This window comes from Pomacea canaliculata, linkage group LG3 (assembly GCF_003073045.1).
Source record: "Pomacea canaliculata isolate SZHN2017 linkage group LG3, ASM307304v1, whole genome shotgun sequence".
In the NCBI taxonomy this organism is placed as follows: domain Eukaryota; kingdom Metazoa; phylum Mollusca; class Gastropoda; order Architaenioglossa; family Ampullariidae; genus Pomacea; species Pomacea canaliculata.
In genome coordinates, this window is record NC_037592.1 from 11,907,683 (window position 1) to 11,922,244 (window position 14,562).

Consider the following 14,562-nt stretch of genomic DNA (forward strand, 5'->3'; position numbering starts at 1 on the left):
TCGTCTATCGCTGCAGACGCTCTGAGTCATCAACACTTCCTTTGCAAGAGTGATTTCCCCTGTGTCGTCTGCTCTCAGGCTTTCCTCTCTGTGCCCAGGACAACTGATTTATGCACAATTCGCACACCCTTGGCGTTCTTTATTTAAAAACACCCCACACAAGCGCATGCAGAAAACACCACACATATGCTTTTCGCTTCTCTGCTGGAAAAAGTTCTCGTTCTGGGCCTGTTAGCCGGCTGGGCTTGGTACACGTCTTGTTCTGTGACTCATCGACGCCGTGCCGAAGCAAGCTGTTTCAGAAAATAGCATTTCGTAAAAACGTTATTGAAGTAGGGATGCGCAGCTACATTCAATGATTTATGCAAATATTGTGCAAGCATTTATGCTTTAAGAGGTTCTGGATTGCGACTGCTTATTTTCCTGACCCCTGGGAGACCAAAAACTTGAAATTTTACGAGCTGACCTTTGTTGCTGGAACGCGCCAGTCGTAATCTCAACTGTTTCGCCAATCGAGAAGCAAGACCACAAGCAGACGTGCAGACGTACGAGTGTGTGTGAAGCAAGGCTGTGTGGGAATCTGTGGAACAGCAGATTTAATTCCTTCGTACATTCACTGAGAAGCAGAAGAAACGATGTCTGGAGAGAGAAATCATCTTCAGGTAAAACGTCTAAAATTCAACGTAGCATTTCTAATGAATGACAGTTTTGAATCGGAGCCGGTAACCGTGTCTGTCGCTTTAGTCCACCGACATCTATACCTCAGGCTACTTAATTACTAGTCCATATAATTTACGACTCTGTCATAGAAACTAGATCCATATACCGGTGCTTTTATGGACTTTGCATCAGACTTAAAGAATGAGGTCATCGTGATTAAAGTGGAACTGTCTGTGAGCTACCATAGCAGTGATAATTAAAGTTAATTAAGACAACTGTAGATCATAGTATAGCTGGCCTTGGCCTGTTGGTATGCGTTGGAGGTCTGACGTATAAATAACATAGACTTTGAGGAAGATAACATCGGTTGATTAACTATAAGTCTGTAGTAGGTGTATTTCAAAAGTGACTGCTGACACCGAATCATTGCAGTGATGCAGGAGATACATGCACTTGGGAAAAAAAACCCAAAATGTTAATATATTTTTGCGGGCAAGTGTTTTGTATATGCATGATTTGTATCTGTTACCTTAAAAATATTTATTGCAACACACCATGATTTAGTCTTCCAGCAGGGTAAACTTAGAAGGCCGTGGACAGTCATAAATTAATATTCATCTGAGTGTAGTTAGTGACATGTAACCAACACGTAGCAACACATCCTTTACATATACTTCCACTGTTTCATAGTTTTTAAAAAAAAGCTATTTCAGTGCTGTGATAAGTTCCCCATGTAACATTATTTTACTAGGCAGTGAACAGAAACAATAGCGTGACTAATTCAACAGCATTGTACCACATTACCCAATTGTATGTTTCATGTTATTTGAATCCAGCTATGACTTTAGAAGTCATGTGCTAATGAATCAAGCTTTCAGTTTGCTTAATTATTTAGGACAGAAAGAACGCAGGCATTTGTTCATGGAAAACTTTTATTCTAGTTATTTAGTACGGAAACAACTGTACTTATATGCACTATATTTATGGTCTTTATTTGCCAGCAGTGGGTTCACAGCAGTGATAAACATAAATGGGCTTTTGTATCTTTAATTATTATAATAAATAATTAACATGTGATTTATATTGTGCACAATCATGCTTACAAAGGAGCATTCACTCAGCACTTAAGACAAGTATGAGACATGGACAGAATACAAAGGATGGAAGGAGAAACAATTAATAACAGACAAACATAGAAGACACAAAGAGGAATCAGGAAACAAACACTAAGGATGAAGAGAAAGATGAGCAGGTGGACTAGTCAACTGACTAGAATTGCAACTATTGACAGCAATGTTGATTGGTGTAAGGAGGAAGTTTTGTGGAACAGATGTGTTTTTAGTGCACATTTAAAGAATTCAGCGGGGGGTAGATTGCGGATATAGAAGGGAAGAGAGTTCCGCTGTTTTGCAGCACAGAAACTAACAATCTGGTGACCATATGTGGTTGTTCTGGAGATGGATAGTTTACAGTCATCAGAGGAAGAGTAAAGTAGTCGGACTGGGATGTAGGGGAAGTACCTTTTCAGCTTTGCCAGTTGTTTCTAAAAAAATCTTCAGTAACTTTTGAATGGCAGTTACAAAAATAGAATATGTTTTGTAATAAATTTATTCTATTTAACAGACATATATAGTACACTATGCATCTCTCTTTATCACCTTTCATGGTGCAGACTTGGTACAACAGATTTGAAGCTTGCACTGAAACTGAAGTCTTATTGAATTCTGCTGCTTTGCAGTTCATGACCTTGCACTAATCTGCCTACCTTATGATGCAATACCAGGCAAACAGGTTCTTTCCCTCTGTCTCTGATGGTGTACTCATCACCCTAAATGGCAGACAAGAATATTGGCTGTCCTTTATTGTCTTGTTTTGGCCCTAACATTTTGAGTGTCCTGACCATGTCCTTTCCTAGAAGAATGTGGCAGGCATTCTAGTCTGGATTAAAGATCTGTCTTTTTAAAAAAGAAATAGGACAAGAGTTGCTGTTTAAAGAAATCTCTTTGATGTCTGATCTAGTAATTGAACTTTTTATTTCTTAAAAACAATTTTAAACAGCATATCACAAACACTTTACAGAAGGCTGCCAGCTTTAGAGCTGGCTTCCAAGTGTGACAAAGTGATGACAAAAAGAAGTTGTATACAAGTTGAACTTGATAGCTGGAGACATAAGCTCATTGTTTCCTGTAGCTGTCATAAGATTTGTTGTTCAGTACAAATTATAATCTGCTTAGTGAAAACTCTTACTACAGTCAAAAGTACATATTTTACTTTAGATTGCAAATCCTGAAAACAGCTGAACTGGACTTATGTCCAAAATAGAAAAGCATTCTGTAATTTTATTATGCATGTTATAGTTCTGGTAATTGCAAGGTTTAATTTTTAAAAGCAAATGTTAAACAGTATATCATGAATGTTTAAAATCTTCATGATAGATCCACTTAGTATTTCATAAAACAGATGTTTTCTAAAAGTTCCATACTTCTTAGAAACAGTGCATTAATTTGCTACAGAGTGCTCAGAACCGCCTCCTGATCAAAGGGGGCCATGTTGTCAACGATGATCAGTCCTTTGACGCTGATATTTATATCGAGGATGGTTTTATCAAGTAAGTTCTATGCTTCTGTCTGTGTATTGCTATGTGAGGTGTGTAGTTGTAACTGTGCAAAAATATGTCCATCAGTTTTCTCTGTTTAAAATTACCAATGCACAGTTCATGTCAGTGATTTTTGTTCTAGACCAGAAACAATTAGGATTAGCATCCTAATGTAACAGTAATTAATCTGTGTAATATTAAAGCTGAGTTTTTATGTGCTTTAAATGTTTCTTCATTGGGAAGAACATAAGACTGGTTTCCATTTCTTCTCTTTACATAGTTTTTGTGCTGCAGCAAAGGGAAAAAATTTACTCTGTCAGCTGTTACTCTTGGTGTTCAATTTGGCTAAGCATAATATCTTTAAGTCTGTGTCATTTCAAAAGCTGCTTAGGAAATATTTTCCTCTTAATCTTGCTGGCAGGTTGTGAACTGTTTGACTTAATCTTGCAGGCAGGTTGGCAACAACCTTATAATTCCAGGAGGAACACGAACCATTGATGCTGCTGGAAAACTTGTCATTCCAGGTATGATTACACAGAAAAGTGTTGTTTGATAATGTTTCAAAGTGCAGCATATAAATTGTTGACTTGGTATAGTAATATTTTGCTTGAAAGTTTGGAAGTAGTAAAATATGTTTTGATGTTAGGCTAGATTTATAAAAATGAGGAAGTGAGTGACAGATGTATGCTTCGAAAAAAAAAATCAGAGGTTAATTATACTCATAGTTTTGTGTTTTATAGTTAGATGTAAGCAGTACATTTCTTCAGTTTCTAGAACTGACTGAAACGAACATTATTATAATAAGGTACTGTGTTACTCATCCATATTACTGAACAAGCATTTTGACTGTCTTCTGATTGTAGGGGGTATTGATACACATACCCACATGCAGCTGCCATTTATGGGAACTACAGCTGTGGATGATTTTTACACTGGAACCAAAGCAGCTTTGGCTGGTGGCACAACTATGATAAGTATGAGTCAACATTTTAAAATGTCATTATTATTGTGCATAACTAAAGTATGTGAAATATGGATAAGACCAAAGAAACTGTTCGTATCTCTTTGTGCTTGTGCTGGTTCTATTTCTAGAAAAGAGAAAAGAAGGCAATATACGTATGTTCCACAGTCTGTTTTCTATAACAGAATTCACAAGTCATACTGAAACACAGCTTTAAGTATAACTGATAAAAAAAAATAATTATATTTTTTAAATAATGGCTTGGGTTATAATGAGAGCAAAAGAACAAACTAGTTAGTTCATTAGTGTTTGATTTCTTCTTTGCTGGCTATCCCACAAATATGTTTACAGCTAGCTTACTGCCTCTCAATGTCAGATTAAAATGTGTTCAGAAAGTCTCAAAAGTAGAATGTGCACTCCTAAAATGAGGAAATGTTTACACTCATAAAACAAGCACATGTCAGTTTGCATCATATGTCTTTGCTGTCTTCAGTTGATTTTGTAATGGACCAAAAGGGAGCATCACTGATCGATGCATACAACAAATGGCGAGGATGGGCAGATGGCAAGGTGTGCTGTGACTATGCATTGCATGCTTGTGTCACTTGGTGGAGTGAGCAGGTGAAGAAAGAAATGACAGTTCTTGCTCAAGAGAAAGGTGAGTCTATCTCTTTTTGCTTAAACTACTCTACACTACATTGTGCTTGCAGATCTCAGTTTCTGTCTGATTGTATGGTTGGGTTTAAGTATTTAACTCTTTAAAATGTAGAGATAGTATAAACAGATATCTTCAGTAAGCTGCAAAAATCAGATAGGTCTTGCTGTATTTTACAGGAGTGAACTCTTTCAAGATGTTTATGGCCTACAAGGATGTCCTTATGTTGGAGGATGATGAGCTGTATGAAACATTTTCCCATTGTCGAGATCTTGGTGCACTAGCTATGGTTCATGCTGAAAATGGTCACCTTATTGCTTTGGTAGGTTCATATTCTTGCAGAAAAAAATATATACAAAAAGAGAGAGAGACTCTTTATTTTGACTTTGACTTTATTCAGTGTAGGGCATATATATATATGACTCTGGATGTATCGAGGGTAACACACATCATCGTGCACACAAGTATATGGTCAGATATATATATAAAGTTATATCCTTACTACATGCTTAGTGTCTTAAGCTTGACAATCAATGTGGAATAGTTAAACATATTAATCTTGCTATAAAAACAGAATTTTACAATTAGCTGATGGAGTTTTTCAAATTTATTGCACTGTATATATATATATGTTGCTAGACAACCTGTAATACCATGGCGGTTGTCTCACATGAGTATTGAAAAATGGGAAAGGGATGGGTAGTGCCAAAATTTGGGAGGGATGATTTTTTTCCCATAATTTAGTATATTGTGGACAACATAATAGAAAATGTAATTTAGTTTCTTTAATATTTTTACAGAAAGGACAATTTTGACTAATGCTTGAGTTTGTAATATATCTTTATGGCACTTTAGTACTAGTAACACCTGTCTAGGGCATTTCTAATCCCTCTATGATTTAGACTTTGCAGATAGGAAGACTGGGAGAGAGTGCTTTTAAAATGGCGATAAGGATAAAAGCAGTCACTACTAGTTAGCCTCTCACTCCTTGTAACAATCTATTAATCTTTATTTAAATTCTTTCCCCCAAAAAATTAGCATTTCATACTCTCTGTTGTTCCCATACAGAACCAAAACCGTGTTTGTACAAAATCATCAGTCTTGTTGTTTATATGATTATTATTTAACATTGTGTAAACCTTTCTATTTTTTAACAAGTACTTTAAAGATCTTATATTAACAGTTAATAAAGGATACCTCCTACATTCTCCATAAGCCATTATATTTGGTGTTTTTAAAGACACCTTTAGAAACAGTTTCAAGGCAAAGGTATGAACCCTTTCAATTATTTTTGTATCAGCACAAAGTCCCTAGATTTCAGAACCATATAGAAAGATGGGTTGAATTAGGGTATTAAAAAGCTTGAAAATGAGGGAAGGAGAAGGATTGTCAAGCCAATACAAAACTTTCAATATCCCTATCACTGCCTTGCAGGACTTTATTGCTGTATCCTCTAGTGCCTATATAAAACACACATCAGGTTGATGGTAAAAAATGTATGCATTAACAATTTTCATCTCATCGCCATCGTAATACCATTTTCCATGGTGGGACAGATGATCACCATTCCTAAATACAACAGTATTAGATTTTGATAAGTTTATACAAAGGTCAAGACACTTGGTCATGTCAGAAAGTATATTCAACTGATTTTGGAGCCCGATTACAGGGTCGTAAAATAACGCTATATCATCTGCAAGCAGGAACATAAAAAGTTGCAAATAAGTCTGGTGAATATATTTCCCTTTGCTTTAAGCCTCAAGGGCTTTCCAAAAAATCTGTAAAGTCAGCTCCAGTCTAGCTGGTATAGCCTAGCAGAGTGCAGAGCATAAGACACAGAATGGCATGAAAGAAATGTTTATTTTAAAACTATGGCTACTGTGTGTTATCCATAGAAGAAAACACATGTCTGAGACAGTGTTGTGCACATGAACATGTGTAAGCTATGTTCTAACATTGAGGTTATATTTAATTAGTGAAATGCATTAAATAATTATTTTTTGAAAACTGTGATTATGAAAAACCAGTTAAAAATGAAGAGTGATGTTATATTGAAAGGTTTCAATGTTTGGATACTTTTGTAATCAACTTTTATTAGCTCAATAATGTTTGGACTGTGCAGAAGTCATCTGAATTAATTGCACAAGGAATTACTGGGCCAGAAGGACATGCTTTGTGCAGGCCAGAAGAGGTGAGATTATGTGATCATCATACAGCACACTAGAAATATTTTCATGTTGTTTACAAGTGTCAACCTGCTGATATCATTGGTGCAAGTCTTCTGTCAGTGTCTGACAACAGATTTAAAAAAAATTTAATTAAGCCAGATGGAATTTTTGTCTTTTCAGAATTCCAGATTTTTAAAATTATCTAGTACTCAAGGATCTGAGAGAAAAATATGCAAGTAATGATAGAAAACACCCAAAAGTTGTCAACAAGCTTTCTGCTGTTGAAGATCAATTTGAAATACACTAATTTGCTATTTTAGTATAGATATAGGTTATTGGTGTGTATAGAACTGATCTAAACCTGATGCAGGAAGTGAAACACAGTTGGAGAATTACATTTTCAGTTATCATATACTCCACTTTTTGATCCATCTTGTTTGTTAAAATGTGAACCAATCTAATGGGCTACAAAATGAATCCATTATGCACTGAGTTCCCTAAGCCAGTCCTGCACACTATATGCACTCTTTTATTCTGGCGGCAATCCACACCTACAATCAAATCATGGATAGGACATGTCTTTGAGTGAAGGTTTTCATGCTGCTGGCTCCTAATGCTGTAGCACCCAGTCAGAAAGGTTTTTTTTAATATATATATGCTTATATTTAATGTCATTCTTGAGGTATCATGTAATGTCTGATATATTATGTAATAGTAACACTGGCAGACAAACAATTCCCTGAAAAAGATTAATGCAGATGTATGTTTATTGTGCTGAAGATGCAGCATCAGTTATGGCAGGACAGTTTAAAAAATTGAAAGCACATATCATTATTTAAAGTTCTGATGGGAATTACTTTTAAATTTCCTTAATAATTTGTGCTTCCTATGATGAAATTGAACTAGAATACTTGCTGTTTCATAATTGCACTCTTTAATGGCAATGATAGCAACAGCTTCATTTTGGGGCCATTCTAAACATTTTGCGATGATATGCAAAGCCTGAAAGGTGTCATCATGTAACTTTATTTTGGAAAGCATTTTTCAGGGTTTCTTAAAGTTAAATTTGTAAATGTTAAACTCGTCGTGTTAAATTTCTTTTAAACAAATTTTTCCATTTCCTTGACTAAGGAGAAGTTTTTAGAGTTAAAATTATTTAAATCAACAAAATCATATGTGAGGATTTTTTTTTTATGAAAGGTTGAAACTGAAGCAGTACAACGGGCCATTACCATAGCAGATGCTGCTGGTTGTCCACTGTATGTTGTCCACGTCATGAGCAAATCTTCTGCAGATGTCATCGGGAAATCTAGAACCATGGGTTTGTAGTGGTTTTGTATTTCTTTTGTCATCAGAAAAGAAAGGTGTAAGTTGTTGAATTGACTAGTTGATTCCTCTTCTTAAAAGTTATAAAATATCTTTAACACATTCTCTCACTCTTTGTCTCTTGCTTTCACTCACTTGCAGAAAACAATGACCTTTAGTTTTCTGATTAGGTTGTTCAATGTAATGATTAAACTTGGGCCCCATGTGATCATATAATGCATGGCTACAAGAGTTCTGTCTTAGGTTTATGCAGACTTTCACAAACCTTTATTTTCCTCTGTGTCTTAGTAATGACCTTCTTTCCTCCTAGCGTTCTGATTAGTTAAAAAGAGCCACCAATATCACTTCATTTTATCAGTCTCACAACTTTGCATCATATGCAAAAAATGTTATGGGTATTAACATTCTCTTGGTCAGTTTTATCTGTTTCATTTCTATATTGGAAATTTGAAAAGGGAACTTTAAATATTATAAGTGCATTATTTGACATTAGTGAAAATTGTGTGGTAGTAATGTGAAAATAAAAAATATTTTGCAGGAAAGATTGTATTTGGAGAGGCCATAGCTGCTGGTCTGGGAGCAAATGGAAGTCAGCAGTGGAACACATGTTGGCGCCATGCTGCTGGCCATGTGATGTCTCCACCTCTGAGACCAGACCCTACAACACCAGAATACTTGATGGATCTTTTGGCCAAGTACATTTCACTGGCATTTTTTCAATGATCTGTGCAAAGCTTTACTTAATCTTTTCCAGGAGCTGAAAACAACAATGCTTGTATAATTAAATTTTCAATTTCTGACATTGACACAGCAGTAAAGTCATCATGTAAGCATGTGCATGCACACATACAATTTTCATTGCAACTTACACATTTATTTAGATTAAAGTAGCATTCACACATATCTGCACATTTTGGTATGCATACACTGTTTTCTTGTTACTATGACAACACGATTGCAGAATTGAATATGGTTTTCATCTTTTTTTTTTTTTTTTTTTTTTGGAGGACCAAACCTATTGAATTCATAGGTTTTGGTGAATAAATACCACAGACACCTTTTTCTGTAGAACATTTTTTATGAGTTAGTCTTACAGATAATGCTTGTTTGTTAGAATACCTCTCAGTAGTTTACTAACATTTGTTTGCCTGACAGCAATGATCTGCAAGTGACAGGAACAGATAACTGCACTTTTAATGCTGACCAGAAGGCAATTGGGAAAGATGATTTTCGTAAAATTCCCAATGGCGTTAACGGCGTGGAAGATCGAATGTCTGTCATCTGGGAGAAAGGCGTGGTTAGTATTATTAGTGTTAGAAGCTTGGTGTTCCTTCCTGTCAAGTTATTTTGAGGAGGTACTGTATTAAGGTTTTGTGTGTGTGTGTGTTGGGGTGGGGGTGGGGTTATAAGATGGCTCTGCATACTAGGAATGAGTTGCTCAGTTTAAAACCTTCACCTAAAAGGCAAGGGGGTAAAGAGTACAATTTTCAAGCCCATCCCCACATGCTATCAGCCATACAACTGTGGATATCACATTTTGTATGGCCATGTGTTACTTAACATATCTAAAGAATACTGGGCCAAAATCACAATAAAGCACCATATATGCAGATTCTCAAGACTTTATTTATATTATATTAAATTATATAATATTAATATTCATATATTCTGAAAACTTACACCAGCGGTTCTCAACCTTTTACTTGTGACGCCCCCCTGATGAACCAAGGTACGTCCGCGCGCCCCCCTTAGCCAGCAATGTAAGCTAATTTCACTAATACCGGTATAAGAAACTTTAAAAAAAAATGACCACCTTCGCGCCCCCCTTGTAAGCACGTCGCGCCCCCCACAGGTTGAGAACCGCTGACTTATGCCATCGTCATTTTAACATTGTTTAATTCTCTCTCACCCTCTCTATCATGGTCTCCTTCCAAGATTAAAAGCAATAAACAAACAAAATATACAAACATGCTTTTCAAGAACTTTCACCCTGTGACCAACATCTGTCAGGAAAACAATGTTATTGTGAGAAAATCTCAGCACATTTAAAACTTTCTTCCATCTCCATTTGCATCCCTGCCAGAACCATTATTCAAATGCCCCAACCTCCATGCATGATGATTATGAAGAGTTCTATGAATAACTAGAATAAGTGGTAAGGGTGGTCTTAGGATTGTGGATTTTAACTTAAAGAGACACATCCGTCAATGGCTGTAAAAATACCTCTGTAAATATATGCTGCTGTTTTGTCATTTTAGCAACTTATTGGAGACCCATGTTTGTTTGGTCTTTTTTTTTAAGAAATCTGGTAAAATGGATCCATGCAGGTTTGTGGCTGTCACAAGTACCACTGCTGCCAAAGTTTTTAACATCTATCCCAGAAAGGTGAAAATGTTTCTGTATTTATTAATTTCTGCATTAGAGATTTTCTAACAACATTTGGAAGAATGGTTTACATAGAGACACTGATACATATCAGCTTGCTTCTAACTGGCTTTTTGTGTTGTGACAAGTTGAAAAATTTTACCCATTCACAGAAAATTTTTAATTTTTTTGTACTTTTTTGTTACCAGATTTTTATCTCTCTTTTTGATCACCTTTTAATATTGTATCAATCAGGAGTGCTAAACTTTGAAAAAAATAGTTATTGGATATGCAAACTCCCAGATATTAATCAAGTCAATGTAGTTTAATCCTCAGCTCATTATGACAGAATATATATTCCTGGATAACAGCAGAAAAAGATGTTATTTATTTTATTTCAAAGGAAAGTCTTTACTGCATGCTTTCATAAATGATGGCATTGATCATTTATCTGTATCATGTACACAGATCACTGGACATATGTTTTGGGGTTTTGCATTGTGTATAAGAAAAAAATAGGAAACATTTTTAAAAGCCTTCTTATCTTTTTCTTACAAAGGGTCGCATTGCAGAAGGGTCTGATGCAGATATTGTAGTGTGGGATCCAAACCAGACAAGGACAATTTCAGCCAAAACCCACCATCAGGCTGTGGATTTCAATATCTTTGAGGGCATGGAGTGTCATGGTGTGCCTGTATATGTCATCAGTAATGGCCGGGTGGTGGTAGATGATGGACAAGTAAGTTAAGTCGTTTTTATGAAAAGAAAAGAATAATATTCTATTGACAAGGTCACTTTCAATCTGAATACTTAAATATAAATTGTAGGTGTCTGTGGGTGCATATGGTTGAATTTCTGGTCTTTTATTATTCGTTTAGTGGTGTTATGCCTACTGTTAATTTTTGTAAAATATCTATGATGAGTTTAGTAATCTTATTTATTTACAAAAGTGTGGATAGTTTCTTAGGCTTCTATTGACTGAAAATACTTTGATCATCAGTTCAATATGATTCTCCTCTTTCTTTTGACAGTTAAAAGTTGCACAGGGTGAAGGTCGTTTCATTCCTACGCCCTGTAATGCTGAAATTGTATATGGTCGTGTCAAAAATAGGAATGAGGTAAGATTTTATGAAGTAAAATATACAGAGTAAGAAAAAATGAGCAAATGTTAAACAATTTATTGAAAAAAAGTCGTCAGATTTGTAGTATAGTTAGTTCTTTGTGTCTTACTCTGGGTAATTACTGTTTTGTACTGCAGCTGGCATTAGCACTTGATCCCATAGTTAACATTTGTGATATATCTGCTAAAAATTGTAATATGCAAAAAAGAATATGTCTCAATAGGTTCGAGCACCAAAGGCAGTTCAGCGTGAACCATACACTGGGGCTGTGATTGACTTGTCAAAGCCTGTGGAGGTGCCGAAGCAAGATAATCCCATCCTCCCTGCTACTGAAGAGACTCCAGTTGCTGCTCGACCACCAACACGAAGTGGAACCAGGAATCTGCATGAATCTTCATTCTCCCTCAGTGGTGAGTCTCTGAATGAAGTAAAGTACTGCTTCATTACCAAGAAGGGCGCTTGGTCCTTGTCTTTCATGTTTGTTTATTCAAGGCTTAACAAATTCAGCACTTGGTTCACATTGCTAGGCCTAGTTTATGACAAGATACTACTTCTTAAAATTGGAATGAACAACTTGGTTTTCTGTTTATGAGAGTTTTTCTTTTGTGCATTGGAAAAAAGTTTTTTCCATTGAACTGACGTTAGTAAAGCATAAAAATGTTCTTTGATGTTACCAAATGAGATTTAGTTTACTGCTTTTTTTTTTTTCTTTTTTTTGTAGTTTCATAGTGGGAAATTTGCTCTTCATGTTTTGTCAGAATTTTACTTATAAAACAACGTAGATTTTATGGGGCCTGATTAAAAAGTAAGAAAGTGGCCAAGAGTAACAGAATTTTTGTTTTTTGGGAATGAAGATTCTTTTGTACAAAGCCATTTTTTGACATGTAAAGTGCATCATATTAATGAAGAATAAACTGCCTCCCTCAACTCTAAGCCTATAATAGAAAATTAATATAGTATACTGAATTTCAAATAACATTTGTAGAATACATGCTCTGCCAAGAACTAGTGTTCCTCATTAGAAACATCCACGAGATTTTACTTAAGTACTGTACAGAACATTAAATAAAGAGTTCCTTTTCAATGATTTATTTGATTTGTAAGGGTTAAGAAACCTACATTTTATAGCTAGGAAGCAGCTTGCACTATCAATGAACATTTTTTTTTTTTTAGGAACAGGAATGTTATTATCTATCTTAACTGCAGAACCAAGTAAATAATTCCTAGCCTTATTATAGTCTTGTATTTGTTGTCTTTATGTTAAATAAGTGATTGTGTGCACAGGTGCACAGATTGACGATGACAAAGGTGTGAGATGTGGAACTCGTGTCGTGAATCCTCCTGGGGGAAAGTCCACAGCCCTGTGGTAAAAGATGCCCATCATTCTCTCCCATCTGGAGATAAACATCTGTTTGCTTTTAGCATTTTGTTGTTGTGTACCACTTAATACCCAATCATCAGCACGTCTTTAACATTTTGTTATTAAGCATTGGCTGCTTTTTCAGTTTTGAAATTGCCTTCATTGCATAGAGATCTGTCTTGCTGGGTTTTTTTAATTGTTTTTATTTTTTTGCTTTTTTGAATTCCTGAATTATGGACATGGAATCCAGTCTGTTTCTTCTGAGACCAAGAAGTGATATTTTTTCAACCACATACTTGCTCAACATGGTTTTGCACCCATATAGAAACATTTTAAATTTATGGAGACTTATTGTGATCAGTGGATAAGTTTTTAAGAGTACTTTTTACGACAGCAAAATGCAAAATGCACTTTTATGTGGTTCGGACTGTGATTCTCAACATTCCAATGCATGTAATAATAATATTTTTAAAATTCCATTGAAAGGGTCCAAGTGGAAAAGGAAAACAACCAAAGACCAACCCTGTTTATTTCTATCACAAAGGATGCTTATATAGCATATACCAGTTAGTAGCTTCTGTATCTGCTGTGCTTTTTGAGAAGATATTGCATCGATTTACATTTGTCACTTTGGTACAGTCTTATATCAGGCTGTTAACATTCAACCTGATGAAAGAAACAGTTGCTGTTACATGAAAAACCACTGGTTTTGATGGGGATACATGTTTGTGCCATCTGATGTAATATCATTTTATTACATTGATAACCACTTATACAGACTTTCCATTCTTAGATGTTAACTTTTGAGGCTTGTGAGATTCCACAAAGTTGCCAGTTCCTTTGAATAACCCTTGTGTCCTTTTCTATTTGCATTGTTTGACAAAGCTTTGTGACCGACTTACTGCTGTGCCAAGTGTTAGCTTATGGTGCTAGCATGAAAGGTGTGCTTCAACTGAAATAGTTTGCACCTGCAGTCTCACTGCTGGTTAAGTATTGTGAAAAAAAATGTTTTGTAGCCTTTTCTGTCACTTTCAAGGCTTGATGTGACAATCATCCAGCATGGTGATCAACATGCAGAAAAGTATATTTTATCTACATGAGAAATAGGCATAAATAAAGAGCTCATTATTTGCATATCAGATTACAGTGTCTAATGTTGACATGTCAAGTTGGATTATAGTACATATACTTGGATGTATGGTTTGTTTTGGGTGTATGCAAGCACACACATATCTCAGACAAGTATGGATTTTCCCTGTGGAGGGAAATGGAGAAAAGTTCTGTCCACCCATGGAGTTAATAATATTTAAGCCCAATTGAGTGAACTAATGACAACATCTGAGACCCTCTT

At 35.5% G+C, this 14,562-nt stretch overlaps 1 protein-coding gene across 1 annotated transcript; it reads left to right on the forward strand.

The window, feature by feature from the left end:
* Positions 1-243: 243 nt before the first annotated feature.
* Positions 244-14,345, forward strand: LOC112559420 (dihydropyrimidinase-like). The gene is made up of 15 exons (XM_025230670.1): positions 244-662; positions 3,174-3,268; positions 3,707-3,780; positions 4,120-4,230; positions 4,711-4,875; positions 5,052-5,194; positions 6,995-7,063; positions 8,241-8,361; positions 8,905-9,061; positions 9,522-9,663; positions 10,668-10,751; positions 11,290-11,469; positions 11,762-11,848; positions 12,075-12,261; positions 13,136-14,345. The coding sequence occupies exons 1-15, from the start codon at positions 636-638 to the stop codon at positions 13,219-13,221; spliced, it is 1,728 nt and encodes a 575-aa protein (XP_025086455.1). The 5' UTR covers positions 244-635; the 3' UTR covers positions 13,222-14,345.
* Positions 14,346-14,562: the final 217 nt, after the last annotated feature.

What these genes read in the sequence shown, in the direction of transcription:
- LOC112559420 (XM_025230670.1), top strand. Translation starts at nt 636, where the DNA reads ATGTCTGGAGAGAGAAATCATCTTCAG. An exon ending in CTTTGTGCAGGCCAGAAGAG is followed by an intron (nt 7,064 to 8,240) that starts GTGAGATTATGT and finishes TTTTTATGAAAG; the next exon opens with GTTGAAACTGAAGCAGTACA. An exon ending in TCATCTGGGAGAAAGGCGTG is followed by an intron (nt 9,664 to 10,667) that starts GTTAGTATTATT and finishes TTTTTTTTTAAG; the next exon opens with AAATCTGGTAAAATGGATCC.